Source organism: Argentina silus (assembly GCF_951799395.1).
Source record: "Argentina silus genome assembly, chromosome: 2".
Classification (NCBI taxonomy): Eukaryota; Metazoa; Chordata; class Actinopteri; order Argentiniformes; family Argentinidae; genus Argentina; species Argentina silus.
Window position 1 is genome coordinate 4,970,432 of NC_139656.1, and position 26,664 is coordinate 4,997,095.

Below are 26,664 nucleotides of genomic sequence, written 5' to 3' on the forward strand. Positions count from 1 at the left end.
TAACACACTTCTCTTAGGGTAGGCCTAAGCATGGCGGGTTGAACAAATTATATTTTAGATTAATGAATAACTGAATATTGCAATCACAATCATGTTTTCCAATTTGGATTATAATTTTTGCATTTAGATTGCTAATGTTTTATATAGATGTAAAGCTACATTATTATTATTATAGTTCAGTGTGTACACTACCATACAATGTGTAGCCAGATTTTCTCCATTTTGCATATCCTGGAATGCTTTGTTTTGATCAATTAGATAAATAATATTATGACCTGTAGTGTACTAATTTCTTCTTCTGTAGAATGATGATAGAGTTGCAGAAAGTTGCTCTTTGTTGAAGAGATTATATTAGGCTATGATGCCTCCTATAGGCTACAGTATGGTCGTGTTAGTGCATTGTGATTGATTTGTCTTCTAACCATTTGACATGGTTATTTGTAGAAGAGGTGTGGCAGTCTCTCAATAGAAAAATATACCATTTTATTTAACATAGATTAACAAGTTTTGACATGGTTATCATTGTTGTGGAACAGATGTCATTTGTGCATCACCTCAGTGTCAAGCCCCACTGACCCAGTCAACATAAATATACACTCACCGGCCACTTTATTAGGTACAATTTATTAGTTCAACTGCTCGTTAATGCAAATATCTAATCAGCCAATCACATGGCAGCAACTCAATGCATTTAGGCATGTAGACATGGTCAAGACGACCTGCTGAAGTTCAAACCGAGCATCAGAATGGGGAAGAAAGGTGATTTAAGTGACTTTTAACGTGGCATGGTTGTTGGTGCCAGACAGGCTGGTCTGAGTATTTCAGAAACTGCTGATCTACTGGGATTTTCATGCACAACCATCTCTAGGGTTTACAGAGAATGGTCAGAAAAAGAGAAAATATCCAGTGAGCGGCAGTTCTCTGGGCGAAAATGCCTTGTTGATGCCAGAGGTCAGAGGAGAATGGCCAGACTGGTGCGAGATGATAGAAAGGCAACAATAACTCAAATAACCACTCATTACAACCATGGTATGCAGAAGACCATCTCTGAACGCACAACACGTCAAACCTTGAAGCAGATGGGCTACAGCAGCAGAAGACCACACTGGGTGCCACTCCTGTCAGCTAAGAACAGGAAACTGATGGCTTAAAACCATCTTCTGATGGCTACTTCCAGTAGGATAACGCGCCATGTCACAAAGGTCACATCATCTTAAACTGGTTTCTTGAACATGACAATGAGTTCACTGTACTCCAGTGGCCTCCACAGTCACCAGATCTCAAACCAATAGACCACCTTTGGGATGTGGTGGAACGGGAGATTCGCATCATGGATGTGCAGATGACAAATCTGCAGCAATTGCGTGATGCTATCATGTCAATATGGACCAAAATCTCTGAGGAATGTTTCCAGCACCTTGTTGAATCTAGGCCACAAAGAATTAAGGCAGTTCTGAAGTCAAAAGGGGATCCAACCCAGTAATAGCAAGGCGTACCTAATAAAGTGGCCGGTGAGTGTATATGGTTGTGCATAGCATGGTGATGCAAGGACCAAGAAATCTATCTTTTTTGTATGGTGATTTAATGGACCAAAAAATCTATCTGTTTTGCATGGTGATGCATGGACCAACAAATCTATCTGATTCCATTACTGTACTGATTCACTATAAATAGATGTGTCATCATCATTGAACAATACTGTGACGCAGGCTGTTACATGCATTTTCATACACTATTTTGTTGTTCATCCAAGGCTACATTTAACAAATCAGCATACCACTCATAGTTTTTTGTGGTGATCAAGTGACATTCACTATGTTGATACTCAATGACATTAGCAATACCTCAGTGACAGTAATCCATCTGATTTGGCAATTCTATTGCATCATGATCAGGCACTGTTCTGGAATAATGAACAGACTGTAGTGTAATGTTTCATACTATATTGTATCACTTAATCTAGTTTTTGATTTAGCCTTCATTCCCAGGGAAAACACACTTTCGAGTTCCAAATCTGAGGAGCACAAAAAAAAACATTTTTTCCTAATTCTGTGGACACTTGTGGTACATAAAATGTAGCAATCTCTGAGAGCATGTCTGATCATCACCAGGTCGCATTGAAAGCAATGATGTGAGGTAAATGGGAGTTTTAAAATAACTGCTTTATGTACAAATATAATCCAATGATAAGCCCTTCTTGAATCCAAAGACTCCCAAGCCACAGACTGATACAAAATATTTGGTTTGGTCATACTTTACATTACAATGTTTGTCTTCCTGTGTGGGGCCCAATATAAGCTAGCTGCTGTGAATTTGTATTATCAAAGTAAGAGTGGAATGTTAAAACAACCCATGTTTTTTTCTGATTCCAGGGTGACTGAGTGATGGGATGGCAATGAAGGCTAACCCTTGGGGCAGCATGCTGCCTCTCTCCAGCTTCATTCTCCTGCTCCTACCCCTCCTTCTACCCTTCCTGCCCAGCGGGGCCCAGCTTCCCCAGGAGCCCAAGGCCGGATCAGGCCTCTTTTTCACCCAGCCCTCCTACAACGCCTCCATATTTGAGAACTCTGGTGCCAGGAGCTACGCCAGCAGCGAGGTTAAGATGGGGGTCATTCTCTGGGCTTCTCGCTCCTTGGACATCAGGTACTCCATTGTGTCTGGGGACAATGAGGACCTTTTCCAGGCTGAGGAATTGGTATTGGGGGACTTTTGTTTCCTCCGCATCCAGACTAATGGAGGCAGTGCTGCCATCTTGAATCGGGAGGTTCAGGACAACTACACGCTGACCGTAAAGGCCTCTGCCCAGGGAGGATTGCGGGCATTAGCAACTGTTAACATAAACATCCTGGATATGAATGACCTCCGGCCTCTATTTTCCCCCACGTCCTATTCCATCGTAGTCCCTGAGAGTGCTCCCTTGGGAGCGAGTGTCGGGAGGGTGACGGCCACAGACGCAGATATCGGTTCCAATGGGGAGTTCTACTACTTCTTCAAGGAGCGAGTGGAGCTCTTCTCTGTCCACCCGACCAGCGGGACCATCTCCCTCACAGGCCGTCCCAATATGGATCAAAGAAACAGGTTTGAGCTGGAAGTGCAGGTGGTTGATCGTGGGATGAAACTGTATGGTAATAATGGGGTGAGCAGCATCGCCAAAGTGGTACTCAATGTAGAACGCATCAATGAGTTTGCTCCGGTTCTTAGTGTGGTCGCGCTCATCCCATCATGGTTAGACAAAGACCCAGTCTATGCCGCAGTCACTGTGGAGGACCAGGATGAGGGCGAGTGTGGGGACATCGAGTGGGTGTCCATCATCGAGGGTGACCCCTTAGAACAGTTTGTTGTTGATCGGTCACCAGTAGGGAACGAGTATAAAGTTAAGACATCAGTATCAGTGGACTGGGATACATTTCCCTATGGCTGCAATCTGACCCTCCAGGCTAAAGACAGGGGCACGCCTCCGAAGTTCTCCAATACCCAGGTAGTTCAGTTGCTGGTTAGAAAGCCAGAGCCAGTACAAGTCAAATTTCACAAAGAGGTTTATAAAGTCAAACTTAGTGAGATAGCACCCCCTGCCACCATTGTAGAGGTAGTGAAAATATCTCCTGTTCCTCTTAGTGTTAACTACAGCTTCAGCCCCTTCTCAGATTCACTGTATTTCACTATTCATACATTAACTGGAGTTATCACAACCACTAGACCACTAACAACCATAGCCCAGGGGGCTGTAGAGCTAGAGGTGGTGGAGGCTATCAGTAAGCTAAGAACAATGGTTCAGATCACCATAGAGGATGCTAATGACAACACCCCTATGTTCACCAAGCCCTTCTATGAAACCTCTATCAACGAGAGCATACCAGTCGGCACGGTCATCCTAGTGGTGTCTGCTGTGGACGATGACATAGGGGAGAACGGGTTCCTAACCCACAGCATCTCCGGCCTTCAGTCTCTACCATTCATCATAGACCAGGACACAGGAGAAGTGAAGACTACTAAAGAGCTGGACTTTGAGTCCTCCTCTGAGAGCTACATGTTTTCTGTCCGTGCTTCTGATTGGGGTTCGCCTTATAGAAGGGAGAATGAGGTAAACGTCACGGTTCGACTACTCAATATCAACGACAACCAGCCCTTATTTGAGAGGGTAGCCTGCAAGGGAATGATTGCTCGTGATTTCCCGGTTGGACAGACAATTGTCACCATGTCCGCCATAGATGTAGATGAGCTGGGGTTGGTGAAGTACAGGATACTCACAGGAAATGAACTGGAATACTTCAACCTAAACCCAGATTCTGGGGCCTTGTCGTTAAGGAGATCCTTAGCAACGGCAAATCTAGTAAGTGGAGTGTACAATCTGAGGGTGGTTGCTACAGATGGTGAGCTTCATTCTGTGCCCACATATGTGAATGTTTCTGTTGTGAGGGGTAGGATGCCATCCAAGAGTTTCGACTGCAAGGAGACCGGGGTTGTCCAGATGTTGGCCGAAAAGATGCTTGACAAGGCCATTGAAAAGCCGAAAGTGGACGAAGGCTACACAGATCTCTTCTCTGTGAACAGACAGACCCCTCAGTTTGAGTCCTTTCCCTCCAGTATTCTAGTGAATGAAGACCTGGTGGCTGGTGCTAATGTTTTTCAGGTGAGGGCACAGGACGGTGACACAGGCTTTAATGGGCGTATTCTCTATGCCATATCTGATGGCAACAAAGATAGCTGTTTCAACATCAACATGGAGAGTGGATTGATAACCTTATTTCAGCCTTTAGACCGTGAGCAAATAGATCGCTACTTCCTCAATATCACCATTTATGACCTTGGTCTTCCTCAGACGTCCAACTGGAGGCTGTTGACGGTCAACATAGAGGATGCTAATGATAACAACCCTCAGTTCCCACAGGAGAACTACTCCGCAGTTGTCCCAGAAAACACCACGGTCGGCACAAATGTGATCCGTGTTGCCGCCATAGACAAAGATCTTGGCCAAAATGGCGAGCTCACCTACAGTCTGCTGACTAGCGTCCCCCAGTTTGGCATCAACAGCAACACAGGGGAAGTGTTTGTAGCTGGCCCATTGGACAGGGAGTCTGTCCCAGCCTTCAGCCTCAAGATCGAGGCCAGAGACGTGGCAGAGAGAGGCACTCAGAGGTTCTCAGTGACCACATTGAGCATTACTCTGGATGATGTCAATGACTGTGCCCCAGCGTTCATCCCAAGCAGCTACAGTGCCAGGGTCCTGGAGGATCTTCCTGTATGGGCCGTGATCTCCTGGGTAGAGGCCCAGGACCCAGACCTCGGCCCTGGGGGGCAGACTCGATACTCCCTGGTTAACGACTACAATGGAACATTTGAGGTGAGTCATGTGACATCAAGAAATTACATATTCACCTTCATAGTCTATGGAATTTTTCTGTGTTGTGTCGTGTTTTGTTGTATTGTGTGGTATGGTATTTGTATGGTATGGTATGGTATTTGTATGGTATTCTGTATTGTACAGGTGGATGCTGTGAGTGGAGCAGTGAGGATGGGGAAGGAGCTCGACTATGAGAAACAGCAGTTCTATAACCTAACGGTGGTGGCAGAGGACAAAGGACTACCTAGCCTGTCCTCCCTCTCTTTTCTGGAGGTGGAGGTGTGTACACTACACACACACACACACACACACACACACACACACACACACACACACACACACTCACTATAACAACACTATTGAAAGGCTAACTGTTGATGCAATGTCTCTCTACAGGTGGTTGATGTCAATGAGAACCTGTATGCTCCCTACTTCTCTGACTTTGCTGTGAGGTCCTCTGTGAAGGAGAACTCGAGGGTGGGCACCAGTGTACTGATGGTGAGCGCCAAGGACGATGACAAAGGAAGGGATGGAGTGGTGAGGTACTCTGTTAGAGCGGGCAGCAGCATGGACAGTTTCTCCATTGATGAAGAAACAGGTACGTCAATGTCAGTGTACTGAGAACCTTCTTACCATTGTAAAACATGCACACCCACAACCTATTCAGATCTGTTTTGTAAAAAGGAATTCTAAATGACATATTATTGCCATCCTCATATTATCTCCATCCTCCCTCTCCATGTGTCCCTTGGTAGCAGTGTTTGTCACTCAGTGCACTTCACACATTGATCCAGATGTGTGCCAGCTGTGTTTGTGTGTGTCGAGAGAGAGAGAGAGAGAGAGAGACCGGGACAGACCGGGATCATTACTATAATGAGGAGAAGGATGGCTTAAGGGCAGTGGCTGTGGCAGGGGCTGGGGCCTGGGGAGAACTGTGGCAGTGCCTGTGTCACTGAACCACTCCTGTTAAGAAATCTAATATTGATCAAGGCTCCATTGTGTGGCAGCCCCCTCAGTAGTGAAGTTCACTGAGTTATGAATGGAGACTTGACCTAGAAAAGACAGTTGAGCCATACTGTATGTGGTCTTCAGAACTTTTCAGGCCATGTTTGTCCTTTCCATGTCAAGTCTCTGCTGAAAATACATTGTTTCATGTTTGGAGTTCAGAGGGCTTGACTCACTCACCCACTGCACTGTGGGGGAAATTAATCAAAACCCCCCCAGACATTTGATTCATTTTAAAAGTTTGGCCAAACGGAAAAATGTGTCAGCAAAAACTAAACAAAAAGACTCTCTAGGGTCTAAATGACTACAAACACCAGCCAGAAATACTGCACACAAAATGTTGACCTAACTACTTGTTTTTCATTTCGAGCTTTTTTGGACACATTTTCTCATCACTTGTAGGCATACTACTTTTAAGTACTGTACATGACTTTAAACGAGAGGTCACTTGAACTGGCTGTTAACTAGGGTAATTAGTATTGATTGTGGGCTGGAGAGAGAGAGCAAGGCTGGACTCGGCTGCTGCTGTAGATCGGCTCTCTGGTTCTGTCTAATTAGCTTGATGCTGTTAATCACCTCACTGCTAAAACGAGGCCAGAGGACGGGGGACCCTGGGATGAACATGGATTTTCCATGGGAAATCAAGCTGCCTACCAGGACCCACAGGGGAGTGTAAGGAGTGGAGGATGAAGGGAAGTGGAGAATAGGGGATCTGAGGATATAAGGAGGGGGAAGCCTGCTTTTCTTTCTCTCCTTCTTGCTGAGGGATTTTAAAAGCCTTCATTCGTAATTTTGACTTGTTTTAGCTGATATCTGACATACTGGGGCTGCACAATGTTATTGCACAATGAGTCAAGTCAGAACAATGTCATTTAGGTCAAAGTATGTGTATTTTGGGCAAAACATTCTATTTTCCTACAGCTACAGACCTCTGAAGTGTGACGTGGCTAGCCTGTTTGGAAAGTTAGTGCCCAGAGTCAAGTATAACCCTCTGAACCCCTTCATCTGCTTTTTTTGCGACTGAGTCAAACACCCTTTCGACACATTTTATTGAGATTTGAATAAAAGCTATATCTAGCATTACTCTTCTAAATTATGTCGTAGAATTTAAGTAATAGTACTTTGAAATAAAATACCGTTAACCAGAGCTATTGATTCATTCAAATACTTTATTCACAGAGAATATGTAGCCGTTCAGGTTTGCAAAGTTGACCCTGTTTTTACCTCAGTCACCTGTCTTTATAGATTTCACACAGGTTAACGTCTTCTATTCAACGCATTTCTGTTTCCTGTCTACATACACCAATAACATTGAAGAATTATATTTCGTCATCAAAGTGTGCGCCGCCCATGGGGCTGGCGCCAATTCGTCTGGTTAAATCTTGATGAGCCCAGGCTGATTACAAAAGCCTTTTGTTCTGGCTGATTGCAACTTTGTTTATCACTTATTTACCCTATCTTTTAATTACTCTATCCTGGTTTCTGCAGCTTTGATCCTTTGTTTTCTTCACCTCTAGCCAACCCCTCAATCTGACCTTACCCGTCTTTACTGCCTTCTCCAAATGTTCTAGGACCATCTGTTTTCCTGTGATCTCTTCCCCTAGGTGTGGGATTACAAACCCTTATATTGTCTTTAAATTTACCATAATAGCTTTGTTAATTACTAACGTCATCACTCAGTGCATCTGTTCTTTGAGTATTTCTTTCAAGAAAAGGGTTAAAAAAAAGAAGAAATGGCTGGCGTGGGCCTTTTAAAGTTTGTTGTTACAATCGTATTGTAGTGACAATAAAATACTGAAAAGACACTGACTCAAACATTATCAGTTGAGTTAAACATGGTGATTTTGGAAGTGACAGTCAGAGTGTATCTTTGCCAAGAGGCCACAGAGTTCTCTTTCATGTTCAGAGTGAAAGCCTGTGCTGTCAGTTAAGGGCAGTGACTGTCTTTAGTCATGGTGGCCCACTGTCCACCCACAATGCATTTAGCTGCCATGACTGAGTGACTCTGCATTGACTGGTGTCATTCTTTGGCTGTGAGAGTGATGGAGAGACAGGAACAGGCTGGGACTGGGACGGGGGGGACAGGGGACGGGGGGACGCGGGGACGATCTGTGCATCGCCCACAGATCGCGTCGCTCACGACCTGGCAGCCCACAAATCGACCGGCTCACCGGTGCTCCAGGTGGGCAGTCCACTACTATGGAGAGGTATGGACAGAGAGGGAGGGAGAGAGATAGAGAGGGGGGGTGAGACAGAGAGAGGGGGAGAGAGAGGGAGAGAGAGAGAGCGAGACAGAGAGACAGAGAACAGTGAGAGAGTACATTGTATGAGAGAGAGAGAGTGCAGCGTCAGTGTGTCAGGTCTCATGTTGGTGTCATGTACCGGGATCATTACTATAATGAGGAGAAGGATGGCTTAAGGGCAGTGGCTGTGGCAGGGGCTGGGGCCTGGGGAGAACTGTGGCAGTGCCTGTGTCACTGAACCACTCCTGTTAAGAAATCTAATATTGATCAAAGCTGTGTGGCAGCCTCCTCAGTAGTGAAGTTCATTGAGTTATGAATGGAGACTTGACCTAGAAAAGACAGTTGAGCCATACTGTATGTGGTCTCCAGAACTGTTTGTTTTAAGGCCATGTTTGTCCTTTCTATGTCAAGTCTCTGCTGAAAATACATTGTTTCATGTTTGGAGTTCAGAGAGCTTGACTCACTCACCCACTGCACTGTGGGGGAAATTAATCAAAACCCCCCCAGACATTTGATTCATTTTAAAAGTTTGGCCAAATGGAAAAATGTGTCAGCAAAAACTAAAAAGAGACTCTCTAGGCTTTTAAATGACTACAAGCACCAGCCAGAAATACTGCACACAAAATGTTGACCTAACTACTTGTTTTTCATTTCGAGCTTTTTTGGACACATTTTCTCATCACTTGTAGGCATACTATTAAGTACTGTACATGACTTTAAACGAGAGGTCACTTGAACTGGCTGTTAACTAGGGTAATTAGTATTGATTGTGGGCTGGAGAGAGAGAGCAAGGCTGGACTCGGCTGCTGCTGTAGATCGGCTCTCTGGTTCTGTCTAATTAGGTTAATCACCTCACTGCTAAAACGAGGCCAGAGGACGGGGGACCCTGGGATGAACATGGACTTTCCATGGGAAATCAAGCTGCCTACCAGGACCCACAGGGGAGTGTAAGGAGTGGAGGATGAAGGGAAGTGGAGAATAGGGGATCTGAGGATATAAGGAGGGGGAAGCCTGCTTTTCTTTCTCTCCTTCTTGCTGAGGGATTTTAAAAGCCTTCATTAGTAATTTTGACTTGTTTTAGCTGATATCTGACATACTGGGGCTGCACAATGTTATTGCACAATGAGTCAAGTCAGAACAATGTCATTTAGGTCAAAGTATGTGTATTTTGGGCAAAACATTCTATTTTCCTACAGCTACAGACCTCCGATGTGTGACGTGGCTAGCCTGTTTGGAAAGTTAGTGCCCAGAGTCAAATATAACCCTCTGAACCCCCTTCACCGGCTTTTTTGCGACTGTGTCAAACAACCTTTCGACACATTTGATTGAGATTTGAATAAAAGCTATATCTGGCATTACTCTTCTAAATTGCTCTGTTATTTACTAACGTCATCACTCAGTGCATCTGTTCTTAGAGTATTTCTTTCAAGAAAAGGGTTAAAAAAAAGAAGAAATGGCTGGCGTGGGTCTTTTAAAGTTTGTTGTTACAATCGTATTGTAGTGATAATAAAATACTGAAAAGACACTGACTCAAACATTATCAGTTGAGTTAAACATGATGATTTTGGAAGTGACAGTCAGAGTGTATCTTTGCCAAGAGGCCACAGAGTTCTCTTTCATGTTCAGAGTGAAAGCCTGTGCTGTCAGTTAAGGGCAGTGACTGTCTTTAGTCATGGTGGCCCACTGTCCACCCACAATGCATTTAGCTGCCATGACTGAGTGACTCTGCATTGACTGGTGTCATTCTTTGGCTGGGGCTGTGAGAGTGATGGAGAGGCAGGAACAGGCTGGGACAGGGATGGGGGGGGGACGGGGGGACGGCGATCTGTATGTCGCCCACAGATCGTGTCGCTCACCGGCACTCTTTTATTGATCTTCCATTTTTCTCTTAAGTGGCTGAATATCTCTAGCATGTCTAGTTTGTTTCTCCAATTCCTGCCAAATAGTTGGACTGAGGGTAGCAAAAGTATACTTTTACTTTTTTCTACCCTAATCCCCCTTTTACATACATTCATTGGTGGAAATTGTTACGAATCAGAGCTAGTGAACCCAAGTGCAGAACACAGAGATGTGGACAGGCAGTTCTTGGGAAGGCAGATATCCGACAGGGGTTAGGCAGAAGCACAGTGCAGAAAACACTCGTAGATCCGAAACCAGGAATCAACAGACTAGAAATGCTGGGACGTACAGTTAGGAAGTACTATGACGAACTGGCAAAGAGTGGACGGAAAACCAGGGTATAAAACACAGATGGGTGATGAGTAGACGAGCCGCAGGTGTGAAGATCGGCAGGTGGTGATGATGACGTGAATGGGCCGGCAGGAGCCTTGAACCACGTCCACACACGGAACACACAGACTGGGGAGAGGGAGAGGGACTGACACAGGCTAGGTGGAAGTGGAGAGCGTGACAGAAATTGGGGCGGGGAGGGGGGGGACCCACAGGAACCTGGTTCCATGTATGAACTTTGGTGTTATAGATTTAATTTTCAGCATTCAATTTGCCTCTGGACCCACCAGAGTTCCCACAATGAATTAATTCCATCTGCAATACAGATTTACACACCACACCACGTCAGAGCATCACTACATCACATCACCCACTATCTAGTACTGATACACCCGGATGTTTCGTAATGACTTTTTCACCTTGGGATCTGAACATTTCCCCAGACACATCCCTGAGTAGGATGGAAGCAGGGGCGGAATGGGATCCTCCCAGGCTTAAAGGCACTTTGAGCAGGAATTGGTATTCCTGTCATAGTTTTGGTAAAGCAATTTCTCATTGGGCTGCTGTCAGGAGCTAGCGAACACTCTATTAGGGTATGTGCGTGCTGGCTGCACTGTTCCCTGTAGTCGGGTTTCAGCCCTTTAAACAAATCAACTTTTTAGAGAAACATTCGCATTAAGGAAGTATTTCACACCCTGTTTGGTGTCATCAACAGAGTGTTGATCTGTCTATGTTTATCTGAGTGCTGCTGTGAATATAGAGTGGGGTTATTCAAATGCAGGTGTCAAGGTCTGCAGTACCGCTGGGCTTCCTTAAATAGATTTATTAATTTCAATCAATTTCAGTCATTGATTGGCCAGAGAGTCCCTGATTAGTCCTTGATTAGAGGGGAAGGATGAACACCAGTTGCATAATGCCCTCAACGCCTCCTCCATGTTTTTTTCTCTGTCTTTTGAATTATTGGTGATATAGATGCATGCTGTCTACTTTGATATGTGTTCAATTCGTGAAAGAAGTGCCTGTCCCTTTCAAATTTGAGAGCGCTTAAAAACAGCCTGCTATGTTGTTCCCCTCTGTCTGTGTGTCTCTGTGATGTAGATGAGATTTGTTTGAAAAGGACATCGTCAAGGACACCAGGGCCGAGGATGCGTTACAGCAAACACTTTACTCTCCATACTGCATGCTCTGGGCTATTGCACACACACATGCACACACACACACACAACACACACACACACACACACACACACACACACACACACACACACACACACACACACACACACACACACACACACACACACACACACACACACATACACACACTGATAATTAAGGTTATACCTCAGACATGTCATTGAAGGACAAGTGACATGGGCTTTGATTTAATTTATTTTCACGGTTAATTAAGATTTATGACCTCTTTGAAGGGCTTTCCACACAGTGAAATCTAAATGGCTTTTAGCCAGTGCTGTCAGCCAAAGCACAGTCTATAGACTTAGGGTTAGTCTATACCTAGTTTGAAACGTATATATTACAGTTTTGACAAATGTTCTCTATTGGTAAGGAATGTTTCCAATACGATATCTGTTGTATAAGATGTTTCAACTCTTAGGATCCCTTCAGAGATGTGTGAGAGAAAAGATACAGCAGTATTTCCTCTCTGTAACTAGGTCATGTCAAATTAAAGATCAATTCCTGTCAGCGGAGGCATCATTTCTTGACTCAACAGCAGCATCCACCAGGATATGAGATGTCTTTAACCTAAACTTCAAAGCTAAACTATGACGCTAAAGTTGTTTATTTATTCATTGAAGGCCCATGCCAGCCAGTTTTGCTTCCTAGCTTTTCTTAAAAAAAACAACAACTCAAAGAACAGAAAGAAATACTGAAACATTGAAAGCACCGAGTGGTGGCTTCAGTCATTCACGGAACAACTGTATGGGTAAGTTTGGGTAAGTAACGCTAGATTTAGCTAGGAGCAATTCTCAATAAAATGTTGCAAAAAAGCCTGTGAAGGTATTTGACACTGGGCGCTAGCTTTACAAACAGGCTAGCCACGTCACGCTTCAGAGCTTTGTAACTGTGTGAAATGTCATACTTCACAGTACGTGGGAAATTGTTTTACACTATTTGACCTAAATGGCAATAACATGCAGCACCATATATCAGCTAAAAAACATCTGTGGGTCTTTAATTCAATTAATGCTAACTCTCTGTGTTTTTAGAGTATTGCCCTGCACACACAAAGACATGAACCTTACATTTACATTTACATTTATGGCATTTAGCAGACACCTTTATCCAAAGTGACTTAGAACAAATACATTTAAAAAAAAAAAAAATTCAGGAGAGAAACTTGCACAGGGGGGTAGTGGGGATGAAGAGGTCTTTAGGAGGGACAGTTAAGATGTAGCCTGAAAAGATGGGTCTTCAATCCACGGCGGAAGATAGGTAGTCATGACAGCAGTGGGAAGCTCGTTCCACCAGCGGGGCGCCAGGACAGTGAAAAGACATGACTGAGTAGTGCGGCTGCTGCATCCATGTGGTGGCGGCGGTGCCAGGTGGCCAACCGAGGTGGAAGAGCGGAGTGATCAGGCAGGGGTTTTGGGGCTGACCATTGTTTGCAAGTACGGAGGGGCTGTACGGAGGGTCTTGAATCTGATGCGGGCTGCTACCGGGAGCCAGTGAAGGGTGCAAAGGAGGGGGGTGACATGGGAGAATTTGGGGAGATTGAACACCAGACAGGCGGCAGCATTCTGGATGAGCTGCATAGGCCTGATGGCGGAGGATGGCAGGGAGTCCAGCCAAGAGTGCGTTGCAGTAGTCAAGGCGAGAGATCAGTGTTTGGACCAATTGAATTTTGGAATGGTAGTAAGAAGCTTTAGCAGCTGATGCAGATGAGGTGTAGTTGAGGAGGAGGGAGAGAGAAGGTTTTAGGTCGTCAGGGAGGCCGTTTTTCTCCATTTCCTCTCAGCTGCCCGGAGCCCTATTCTACAAGCTTGCAGGCTTTCAGACAGCCAAGGAGCGTGTGGAGAGGATCATGCTGACCTTGAGGTCTGTGGATAGAGAGAGTCGAATGATAAGGAAAGAGTGGACAGAAGGGTGGAGGAGGCTGCATCAGTGGATAGAAGGGAGAAGGATTCAACAGAGGGTAGGGAGGATAAGACAGAGGAAGAGAGAGCGGTGTGGGTAGAGTCTGACTGGGAGGGGGTGGATTTGAGGGGAAGGGAGAAGAATACAAAATGATGATCAGAAACTGGAAGAGGGGTAACAGTAAGGTTGGAGGTATGGGAGGATCTGGTGAAGACAAGGTTGAGCTGTTTGCCCGCCCTATGAGTCGGAGGAGAGCGGGACAGAGTAAGGCCGAAGGAGGAGAGGTCAAGTTCAAGGTCAAGTACTCCAGACGAGTGAAGCTTCTCTGACTGGATGTTGAAGTCACCCAGTAGTGAGAGCGGTGTACCGTCCTCAGGGAAGAAGCTGAGAAGGACATCCATCTCTTCTAAGAAGTGGCCAAGCTGACCTGGAGGACGATAGATAACGACAATGTGAAATTTGACAGGGGAGGTGACAGAAACAGCATGGAATTTCAAGGTGGATATGGAAAGGTGTGACAGGGGAAGGACATTATGTGACCACTTGTTTCTTCAATTTCTGAGTCTTCAAAAATGTCCTTCTCTCTTGATCAATCAGGTCACTGTTTTGTGAGAGTACCTTACCCCCCCCCCCCCCCCCCCCCCAAAAAAAGAAAAAAGAAAAAAAAAGATTTAGCCAATGTAGTAGTTTGTTGTAGGAACAACAAACAGAGCCCCCCCTCTCTTCTTCTTTCTTAATCTCTCCTAACAGAATCAGCAGTGATTTATCTCCCTTGTCTGTCTGTGTGTGTACGTGACGTTACTTTAGTTTAGTCTTTTACTCTCTGTTTGCCTCTGTGCTGCTCCCCCTCCACTTCTCAACAAACACAGACACACAGACATGCACACACGCACACACGCACACACACAACCCCCCCCCCCCACACACACACACCCCCACACCCCCACCCCCCACACACTCTCACACTCTGCTGATGCATGCTTGTTTGAGTGAGTGGCAGCCTGAGGTGTATGTTTTGTAGCTGAGTGAGTCACTCTTTGTGCCACCTCGCACAGAGGTGGCTGGCCAACACATGTACCCGTCGGCCAGGGAGAAGCAGCCAGCTGTAGCAGGCAGTCACTCAGGCAGAAGCTCTCACACCCCAAACACTGTCACTGTCATGATCCAGGCACTGTAACGCTCATAGACATGGCCTGATGCCACGGGTTCCACAGTCCTCTGTTTGGTTGAAAAAAAGTTGGGGATTAACCCTAACCCCAACCCTAACACCCTAACCCCAACTGGATGTCCCGTGCCCCAGGGACAGGCCTATGGCTGGTGGTGGCACAAGAGTATATTTGCTGCAGTGGGAAAATGTTGAAGCCAGCAGCACACCCAGCAGCACACTTCCTGGGTTCTGACACTAAACAGGTCACCTTAGCTGTCAGCATCTCACCTTCCTCCAGGCCATCAGATTCACACCAGTTTGAGAGTTTCAATGAGTGAGTGACTGAGAGTGTTTGTGTGTTTCTGTGTGTGTCTGTGTGTGTCTGTGTGTGTCTGTGTGTGTCTGTGTGTGTGTGTGTGTGTGTGTGTGTGTGTGTCTGTGTGTGTGTCTGTGTGTGTGTGTGTGTGTGTGTGTGTGTGTGTGTGTGTGTGTGTTCATTTTTCCGATGAGAGAATAGCAAAGGTAGCAGTTTGGTCAGCTATGATTATCAGTGGAGAGGCTGAAGAGCTGAGGGTCACTCAGTCAGGGACAAAGGAGAGCAGAGAGGGAGGAGAAAACATTTGTGGTTCGCTTTTCTTTTCATTTTTCATTTTCCTCCCTTTATTGCGATGCATGTGATACTGCTGACTAAGCCCACACTCGTCCTAATCAGCACTTGGGTGACACACAGCAATAGATTACCTCATGCGTGGCACACACACACACACACACACACACACACACACACACACACACACCACACACACACACACACACACACACACACACACACACACACACACACGCACACACACACACACACACACACACACACACACACACAGTTCTGCTAACTGTTATTGTCATTAGTCTTGAGCTAGATCTCTTTTCACACCCTCAGGAGTGATCTACACCGCTGGCATCCTGGACAGTGAAACCAAGGATTCCTATTGGCTAACAGTTTACGCCACGGACCAGGCGGTCAAACCCCAGTCCGCCTCTATCGAGGTCTTCATTCAGGTCCTCTATTCTATGCCTATCTCCTAATATCCCTATCTCAATTGAAATGTGCTTTTATACTCTGCTTTTACAGCAGTTAACCCCCCCCCCCCCCTTCTCTGTCTCTCCCTATCCCTCCCTCAGGTGGAGGACGTCAATGACAACGCTCCGCTGACCTCTGACCCCATCTACCACCCGGTTGTCATGGAGAACTCTCCTAAGGATGTATCGGTCATTCGTATCCAGGCACAGGACCCGGACATTAGTGCCACGCCCAGTCGCCTTAGTTACCGCATCACCGCTGGCAACCCACAGAACTTTTTCTCCATCAACCTAAAAACAGGTGAGGAAGCTGTTTTTTTATCTTCTTCTTTGGGACTGAATGGCACTTTGCAAATACACATATACTGTAAGAGCATTACTGCCCGGTCTTGCCAGATTAGATAATTTCAGACCCAAATAACTGTCAGACTCAGAATGCCAGTCATCTAGAATGAGGCTTTTAAAGGGAGCTTGCTATTAGCTCATCAATCAATAATCAATAATCATAATACATTATCTGGAATATGTAGTATCAATGTTATGGTAATGGCCCTAGCTATATGATCATTATTCCTCCTTATAGCCTCTATGGGATCTGCCATAGTATGATTACATTCATCAATCAATCCAGACAGGATATTTCCATGCTTTTAAATGATATGAAATATGTTGCTTCGAGCTGGCTGTAATATTGACCCCAACAAAGTAGCTGGCATGACAGGAATGGCCAGGATGGAGTGTATGAATATCGACACACACACACACACACACACACACACACACACACACACACACACACACACACACACACACACACACACACACACACACACACACACACACCACCAGTGGCCTCTTTATGTAGACAGGGTGTGTGTCCTTCAGTTGTTTCCCTGTGTGTGTGTGTGTGTGTGTGTGTGTGTGCTTTAATCAATTAATGAATTGATCGCGGTGTGTCAGTGACGACAGTGATGAGCTGATGGCCCTGTGGCGTTGGCATGTCACCTCACATGAATGTCACACAAGATAATTATGTGTGTGTGTGTGTGTGTGTGGGGGGGGGGCTTTGCTGACAGCGGTTCTACCACAGCCTAATCTTCGTATATATGTCCAATGATACCAAGGTCCGGTGTGTGTATGTGGCCTGTGGGGTTTAGGTAATGTGGGAACTCAAGCTGCTGATGAGCTGTCTGTCTGTCTGTCTGTCTGTCTGTCTGTCTGTCTGTCTGTCTGTCTGTCTGTCTGCCTGTCTGTCCATCTGTCTGTCTGTGAGTGGGGCATGGTGCCCTTAGGTGATAAAACAGACCAGATATATGTTGACCTTGGGTGCTAGAGTGATGCAGTGTGTCCTGCTCACAAGGGGTTGTGGGTCATGAATTCCCGGATGGCCTCTTCTCTATAAGATTATATTGTATACATTGTGTTATATACAAACGGTATTGAGTTTTGTTTACTAGGAGAATTAATGCGCCAGCATCATCTGCATATTGGGACTCACAGTATGTTAATGACCAATGATTAAATTATTGGATTTTGAATCTCTTCAACATCCAGTAAATCATTCAGGAAGTTTCTTTCGAGTAGTGTTTTGAGCTGAGATCATTTAATGCCAAGTTGTTGTTGTTGACAGCTATGTTTGTGTTGTGTTGCGGTTTCTCTGTTTCCCACTATGACAACCTCTGATGAAGAAAAGTCGCCCAGTGACCTTCAATAAGTGCTGTGTAATTGTGATTTCAGTGGGGTCAGGACCACATTTAGACCATTGCTGATAGAAATACTGTAGGACGTATAGCCTAGAGCTCTCTTGATATCCTATTCCATACAACTGAGATGTATTGCATTGGTACATCTGAACTGGACCATCGATTTCTGTCTGAGTATAGTTTCCACTCTCCTGAACATGTCTCTTCTGTAAATGCGACCGCTACTCTCGAATTCAGTGTAATTTGTTTAATTGACGTAGTGCCAGCCCAAGGTGACACAGGTGTGTATGTGTGTGTATATGTGTGTGTGTGTATGTGTGTGTATATGTGTGTGTATATGTGTGTGTGTATGTGTGTGTGTATGTGTATGTGTGTGTGTGTGTGTGTGTGTGTGTGTGTGTGTGTGTGTGTGTGTGTGTGTGTGTGTGTGTGTGTGTGTGTGTGCAATCACCACTCCACTTTCATGGTTGGTTTCATGGGTATGGTCTGGCCTCAGTGTACGTTGACTGAACAGACCAGGTTATTAAGCTATGGTGACAATCCCTCGTGAAACAGTGATGCATCGCTTCATTGCACCAAAACAAACAAACACACAGCACTAAACCACATTGTCCTACATTTAAACTGCCCTTCATTCGTAGTGCTTTGGTAGTTTCACTCTTTGTGTCCAGACTATTTTTGGACATAAAGATAATACAATACACATTAAGTTGGCAGGAAAGCTTAAAGAAATTATGTTTTCTGAGCCTTGCTGACGTGTGTGTGTGTGTGTGTGTGTGTGTGTGTGTGTGTGTGTGTGTGTGTCACCTGCAGTCTGTCCTACTTCCACAGTGGCCCAAACCCCCTGCTGTTTTTTCCTCTTGTATAGTGACTGCTTCGTTTCTACCACCCCACCAACCAAAGACAGTTTGGGGGCACAATTTTAAACGTTTAAACAATGTTACAGCTTTATTTTGTGGCTAGAAACATTTGCTTTCCTGCTTATTTGGTGGGTAAAGAACATACCCAAAGCTCTAAGTGGGTCACACAACATGAATGAATTAGAATCAGTGGTCTCACAGTTCTGGCTAGGGAATGTCAAACATGTGAGCGCTGCAACAGGATGATGATAACTATGTTATTTGTCTCCATACTTTCTAACTGTGTGTTTTGTTGTTCTTCAGGGCTTATAAGAACGACTGCAAGGAAACTGGACCGAGAGCAGCAAGCTGAGCACTTCTTAGAGGTAGTGTGTGTGTGTGTGTGTGTGTGTGTGTGTGTGTGTGTGTGTGTGTGTGTGTGTGTGTGTGTGTGTGTGTGTGTGCGAGCATCTGTGTGCGTCTGTGTGCATCTGTGTGTGTGTGTGTGTGTGTGTGTGTGTGTGTGTGTGTGTGTGTGTGTGTGTGTGTGTGTGTGTGTGCTGTGTGCTGTTCTGTAGTGCACAGCTGCTTCCCTCCTCACCCTGAGGCCCTTTATCTGTCCCTGGCACCTGCGACATCCCCAAGTTAACATAGAGGGACGAAGAAATACAGCCCCACTAGGCCTTCAAAAACTAGGATGAACTATGATGGGCTTCCTGGTTTGGCTTTATAAACTTTAATCGTTCATCATCAGGTATCTCCTCTCCCCAGGCCAGGAGAAGAAGGAGAGGAGTTGGTCTGCTCCAGGTTTGATAAGATACTGGGCACATTGATAGTTTTGTGATTTACCTTCATATTGCTGCCCTGCATGCAGATGAACAGTATGTAGCATAGACACCAAAGGGACAGACACTCTGAGGAGAACAAACTTTTACAACTCAACCTTACACATTCCTCATTCAATGTCCTGATGAACCCACTGGTTTTCAACAAACAGCCCACAGAGTAAATAGGAATGAGGTTCTACTTTGAATCTCCCAGGACTGTTCACATTTATTACACGATTGGCCGGTGTCTGTGCCCGACTGTTTCTGCATTCAACAGCCCTACAGTACATCATTGTACTGTTTGGCAGGACAAAGGCAAGTCAGCTAAATCAGGAACACATTTTTGCCAAGCCTAACAGTGTGCTTGAGAAGGTAATATAGAAGTGGTTGAAAACACAAAGCAGTTGACTGAAACGGCTGGTAGCTTGCCATCTCTCCGCTAAGAATCATAAATTGAAGAACCAACCGCCTATGGCGTTCAAGAACCACGGGCCAGCAGGGCCCATATATCCTTATTGGTACAGTGTCCTTGGCACAGTGTCAGTCGGTTATAGAAATCAAAGTGCAGAGGACAGATCTGATTCTGATAGGATTGTACTCTTACACTCCCCCAGAGCCCATCGCAGTCTGTCTGCGTCAGTCTGGTGAGCAGCCAGGCCAACAGCCAACCCTGATCTGATCTGATCGATCCGTGATCAGACCTCTAACACCCCACAGGTCAATAAAACAGAGAGACACAGTGAGCCCCAGCACATCACAGAGAGACAGGGATTTACTGTCCTCTCCACACATGCAGACACACACACACACACACACACACACACACACACACACACACTCGTCTAAGCCATTAAAATGTCGAATCTGACAGTGTACCCTGAATTTTGACCAGCGCCATCGATTCTGTCAAAGAATAAAGAGGAGTTGAGTAGGTGGAGAAATCTGTAAGCGAAAAACTTTTGACTTGACTCCACGCACACTATTGACTTGCCTTCCCCACTTTTTACTTCTTGTGCCCCCAGAATCTCAAAATCTCAATCGATAGATGAGATTCTGGGTTCCGACACACACACACACACACACACACACACACACACACACACACACACACACACACACACACACACACACACACACACACACACACACAAACAAACACAGAAAAAGTACTTATATACACATTCATGGGCTCCAGTGTGTGCTAATGTTTTTGTGTGTGTGTGTGTGTGTGTGTGTGTGTGTGTGTGTGTGTGTGTGTGTGTGTGTGTGTGTGTGTGTGTGTGTGTGTGTGTGTGTGTGTGTGTGTGTCTTCCCAAGGTGACAGTGATGGATGGTCCGGTAGCATCCCGTCAGTCTACCGTCTGGGTCATAGTTCACATCCAGGATGAGAACGACAACTCCCCTACATTCCCTGAGACCGTGTATCGCATCAGTTTACCGGAACGTGACCGCAACAAACGAGGCGACCCTATCTACCGCCTGTTCGCTTCCGACCGTGACCAGGGAGCCAACGCTATCATCACCTACAGTATCGTCGACGGTAACGAGGAGGAAAAGTTCAGCATCGACTCAAAGACGGCCATGGTGTCCTCCAAGAAGATGGTCACCGCAGGGAGTTACGACATTCTCACTGTACGTCTCAAAAGGATATCCATTCTAAATCTTTATTGATATCTCTATACCTGTTATCACAGTGGTGTTAGAAGAGTGGCGCCAATGAAATTACCGGACGCTTCAAGTAGTTCAAAAAATTCCTTCCTGATTTACCCCATATCGATTTTTTATTGGACTAAGATATGTCAGTGGGCTGGGCGAACAAGAGATCAGATGGACGACAATGGCGGACGAAAATAGGCAGTTTCAGCCCCAAAATGTCATGGCTACTCTCGAGTAAAACAATAAAACTGAAATAAAACTATGTTTGGAAAATCTCTCTCTTGAATTGGTTTATTCACACAGCTTTCAGTATAACTAAGACAGTATAATCTAAAGTAGCAATATTTGTCGGTTGCCTGGCAAAGCTAATTAGCTAATAGAAAATGTACCCCTTCTTTGGCGCCACGGTTCTAATATACCACAAGTACAGAAGTAGCAGACCAGTGTATTCCACTACCGAACGCTTGATGTACTGTATGTCTCCCCACCCTCAGATAAAGGCCATAGACAGTGGCAACCCTCCATTATGGTCCACAGCCAGGCTTCATATAGAGTGGGTCCGTAAGCCTGTGCCCTCGCCGCTGCCCTTGCTGTTCACCCAGAGATACTACAACTTCTCTGTCTCGGAGGCAGCTCCCGTGGCCCAGCCTGTGGGAGTGGTCTCTGTCCGCCAGACCACCACGCCTGTATGGTTCGACATCATCGGTGAGGTCATGGGTGTGTGTGTGTGTGTGTGTGTGTGTCCATAGACAGATTTTTTATTATTTTATTTTTAATTCTACAATGTATATGACCTGCCCATGTGGTAACAGTTATGCAGTTACAGTCATTAGGAATGAAATGGTAATTAGTGTCTGTTGTCTAAATGTCTGTGCTATCAAATCCCTCTCTCTTTCTCTTTCTCTCTCTCTCTCTCTCTCTCTCTCTCTCTCTCTCTCTCTCTCTCTCTCTCTCTCTGTGAGAAGGAAGGAGGCCAGCGAGAGAGATGTTCTACATTCCTCAAAATGTGTGTGGGAAGAACTGCTCAACTGGCACAGGTTTGATCACATTTCTGCTCATTTGGCTGTCATTGTTCTTTTCTCTAAAACTGACCTTTAGCTGGAATAGATTACACCTGTGGACAGAAATACTGTATGATACTATATTGTGGCCTATACAGGATGAGTGTGCGCTACCTCCTGTACCGTAAAGTTCCAGACCACTTGGCAGAGGCTGCATAAGGAGAGGCTGCATTAGCAGTGATATACATCTCCATAGTTAATGTGTTATACGTTTTTACTGAGATGTGAAACACTAAAGCAGGCCAGTGGAAAGTGCTCTCTCAGCATTCAGGCGGAGGGACTCTCAGCCCTCTCAGCTCCCTCCAGAGACAAGTTAGAACTAGACAGGGCATGGTGGTGAATACTGAAACACTCACACTGTGATATCTCCTGGCTGTAATCAAAGCAGAAGTCCAGAACCCCATTGCCGAGGAAAAAGGAACGGCTCCACTTTTGATCCTGATGACGTGTTCTGTTTTGGAACGATAAGATGGATGTTTTTCCTGCTGTTTAGACAGCCTGTGATTTCGCAAGGGGTTTTGGTTCCCCGCGTCCCTTCAGCCACAGTCACAGACACCTGACCAAAGCAATTACACAGTAATAAGTAAAACCCACCTGCATGTTTGAACTCAGAGTGATTGAAATTCTTGAGCCGTTTGTGTGCGTCTGTGCCTGTTTCTGTGCCTGTGCCTGTGCCTGTCTGTGTGCGTGCGTGTGTGTTTGTGTGCATGTGTGTGTGTGTGTGACAGCAGGGAGCTACGACAGCCTGTTTGACCTCCAGAAGGGGATGGGGACCGTTGTCATAGCAAAACCGCTGGACGCAGAGATACAGTCCGTCTACAACATGACCGTCCAGGTGACAGACGGGACCAACACTGCAATCACACAGGTAAACACCTCACCCTTCACCGGTTCACCTCACACCTGTACACCTGTCCCCATCAGAACATCGCACCTGAGAGAAGTCCAAAGAAGAGCATTGACCTCCCTTCTTTCCAGTCTACATATCGAAAATATCATCTGGATCTCTAGAGCACTGATGTTGACCCCTCGCCACTTACAGTCTACACCCCATTCAGTCTACACCCCATTCAGGTCACCCTACTGTATCACCTATAAACAGTCAGGAAATAACCCCCCTCCCCTCTCCTCCACCCCCCTGCTCTCCTTCCCTTCTCTCCTCCTTCTCCATCTCCTTTTCCTCCTCTACCCCCCCCCTCCTCCCTCCATCTCCTAGGTGTTCATCAGAGTTCTGGACAGTAATGACAATCCGCCAGTCTTCTCCAAGCCCACATATGACATTAGCGTGTCAGAGGACACGCCAGCCGACACAGAGCTGTTGCGTGTACGAGCCGCGGACACAGATGAGCGCGCGCGGTTGAGTTTCTCCATCCATGGCAGTGTGGACCCAGCCAGTATGAGACTGTTTCGAGTCAACCCTGGTACTGGGGTTGTCTACACTGCAGACAGACTGGACTATGAGGCTAGGACACAGCACATCCTCACTGTTATGGTGAATGTGTTTGTATGTATTTATGTTGCAATTTGTATAGCGGGCCATCCATCACTGTCACCTGGGAACATACACACACACACACACACACACACACACACACACACACACACACACACACACACACACACACACACACACACCCACACCCACACACACACACACACAAAGAAAGTGCTTATATACATATTCATGGGCTGCAGTGTGTGTGTGTGTATGTGCCTGTGCCTGTGTGTTTGCGTGTCTCTGTGTTAATATTTCCTTTTGATCTTTGATCATTGCTTTGTCATCTTTAATTATCCCTCTCCTCTATCCCTCTCCTATTCAAATTTACCTGCACCTTTTTCTGTCTCATCTATTCTTCTACTTCTAGGTAAAAGATCAGGAGTTTCCATTCAACCGTGATCTGGCTCGTATCCTGGTTGCGGTGGAGGACTCGAACGACAACACTCCCTACTTCAGCAGTACTGTGTATGATGCAGTGGCTTACGAGTCCTCTCCCCCAGGCTCCTCTGTCCTACAGGTCAATGCCCTGGACCGAGACAAGGGAATCAACGGACAGCTCTCCTACTGTATAGAAGCAGGTGAGACCCTGCCTGAAACTACTGGAATTAGAAGGATTAGAACAGACCAGTGTGAATCTGTGATCCGCGAAATGATGTGCCAGCATAAGCTACGCTAAGCTTTCAGGATTTGTTCAGCTCAGACTGGACACTGTATGTTCTAGTCTAACGCCTGTCCTGTGTTCTCTCCCACTATCAGGTAACACAGGTGGTGTGTTTGGCATTGATGCTGCCACAGGCCTCATCTCCGTGGCCAAGAACCTGGACCTCAGCTCTGTAGGCTATTACATCATCACTGTGCGCGTGACTGACAGCGGCTCTCCTCCGTTAATGGCTACCTCCACTGCTCGTATCTCCCTCACGCTCTCCGACGCTTCCCAGCCAAAGTTCACCCAGAGAGAGTACCAGACTGAGGTAGAGAGAGAGAGAGAGAGAGAGAGAGAGAGAGAGAGAGAGAGAGAGAGAGAGAGAGAGAGATGAATGGATGGACTGACAAACAGACCTGACATATATAGACAGATTCAATAATGACCTCTATGTTGTATGCTGTCACAGGTCATGGAGAACTCTGCCACAGGAACCTATGTGACCGCTGTCAATGCCCTCAGCCGATCGGCGCTAGTTTATGACATCACAGGCGGCAACGAAGAACGCTGCTTCAAGATAAACTGCCACACTGGTGTCATCACCACCCGCAAACTGCTAGACTTTGAGGTGTGTGTGTGTGTGTGTGCGTGCGTACGCGTATGTGTGTGTATGTGTGTGTGTTAACATTCTCTGTAGGTTTCAATTGAAAACATTAAACTTGAGATATTTAGGTTGTCAAATCAAAGAAAAATGTTGTTCATCAGACCGAACTCTTGTCAGCTACTCCATGTGTTTGTTTTCAGCGGAGGGGGTCTTACTCTCTGGTGGTGGGTGCTCTCAGCATGGCTGGGGTGGAGTCTAGCGCCACTGTAAGTGTTCAGGTGGGGGACCAGAATGACAACCCACCAGTGTTCCAACAGACCAGGTACCAGGGATGAGCAGCATTTACATAACTTACTTGTTGATGTTTTTCTAGCTATGTTGTAATTGAATAAATATCATGTCTATCTATCTATCTATAGGAAAAAATATGACATATTTCAATGATACATTCATTAGCTGGCATTTACACGATCCATGTTGCCTCTCCCTGTCAGGTATGTGGGCGTGATCAGCGAGGCTGCGCCAGTCAACAGCGTGGTCTTAGGAGAGGATGGGAACCCTCTGGTCATACAGGCCTCTGACCGTGACCGCAACCACAACGCTCTGCTGGTGTTCCAGATCATTGAGGAAAGCGCAAGGATGTTCTTCAGTGTGGACTCAGGGACTGGATCCATCAGGTGGGGGCTGCACCCTAGTAGTGGATGAGTGGGTAATTGATTCATGAATTACTTGACTAACCCATCCTGACAGAAATTAATTAATAAAAATGAAACGAAGTAATTGTTTTAATTGCCTCTACTATGAATTAGCCTGCTGGCGGTATGCAAAATTAGAAGTTATGTATTGTATGACTATATTTCATAATTTAATTGAATAATACAGAATAGTTACCCCTTATATCAAGTGCTATGTAAATCCAATCAGTAATATCTTTTTCATTACAGAACCATCGCTAGCCTGGACTATGAGACCCTATCTGAGTTTTACTTCCGGGTTCATGTGAGGGACAGTGGAAGGCCACCGAGGACTGCAGACAGCCCGGCTGAGGTGGTCATCAAGGTATTTCATTGTGCTTTATTGCTTTTTTGCTTGTTAATAAATACCTCCATGTATAGTAAATCGCTTTGGGTTGTTTCGAAAATGGGTATAATCGATATGGAGATAAATGTGGATGAATTACTTTTGGTCCTCAAGATCAATTAATGAGTGTACAGTCCAAATGAAATGAAACTCATACATTTCTCTGCAGATTATTTCATAACCAGCACTGTGTTGAAGCTGTCTATTTTTTATTATTAAGGTGGTCAACATCAACGACTCTCCACCCAAGTTCTCCCAGGAGTCGTATGAGACTGTCCTACTGCTGCCCACCTACATTGGTGTAGAGGTTCTGACGGTGGAGGCGTCTGACCCTGACCTGACCTCTGATCCTGACCTGTCTGTGACATCTGAGCTGGTCTACTCCCTGGCTGAGAGCAACCTGGAGCACTTCTCCATGGAACCCTCCACCGGCGTCCTGACTGTCACCAATCGCAACCTCTCCAAAGACCGCTACCGCTTTAACATCAAGGTAACTGGTTGATGATATTTGATTATTCGTTGTCCTTCAAGAGGGAAATCTTTCCACAGCTCACCACTGCTACACATGCTCTCTGTCCCAGACATACACAGTAGACAGGGAAACTAGCAGGA

At 45.8% G+C, this 26,664-nt stretch overlaps 1 protein-coding gene across 1 annotated transcript in view; it reads left to right on the forward strand.

Annotated features, from left to right (window-relative positions):
- Window positions 1-2,389: 2,389 nt before the first annotated feature.
- Window positions 2,390-26,664, forward strand: part of fat3b (FAT atypical cadherin 3b) — a gene marked incomplete at both ends in the record, with an annotated part of 50,802 nt that continues 26,527 nt past the window's right edge. The window contains 18 exons of the mRNA XM_083694666.1: window positions 2,390-5,341; window positions 5,486-5,620; window positions 5,738-5,939; window positions 16,002-16,120; window positions 16,244-16,442; window positions 19,008-19,069; window positions 20,828-21,142; window positions 21,661-21,871; window positions 22,132-22,203; window positions 22,959-23,095; window positions 23,444-23,719; window positions 24,093-24,303; window positions 24,482-24,696; window positions 24,838-24,996; window positions 25,173-25,294; window positions 25,467-25,649; window positions 25,917-26,031; window positions 26,273-26,542. Of these exons, the coding sequence (XP_083550792.1) occupies window positions 2,390-5,341; window positions 5,486-5,620; window positions 5,738-5,939; window positions 16,002-16,120; window positions 16,244-16,442; window positions 19,008-19,069; window positions 20,828-21,142; window positions 21,661-21,871; window positions 22,132-22,203; window positions 22,959-23,095; window positions 23,444-23,719; window positions 24,093-24,303; window positions 24,482-24,696; window positions 24,838-24,996; window positions 25,173-25,294; window positions 25,467-25,649; window positions 25,917-26,031; window positions 26,273-26,542 (5,955 nt within the window). The remainder of the gene's footprint in view (window positions 5,342-5,485; window positions 5,621-5,737; window positions 5,940-16,001; window positions 16,121-16,243; window positions 16,443-19,007; window positions 19,070-20,827; window positions 21,143-21,660; window positions 21,872-22,131; window positions 22,204-22,958; window positions 23,096-23,443; window positions 23,720-24,092; window positions 24,304-24,481; window positions 24,697-24,837; window positions 24,997-25,172; window positions 25,295-25,466; window positions 25,650-25,916; window positions 26,032-26,272; window positions 26,543-26,664) is intronic.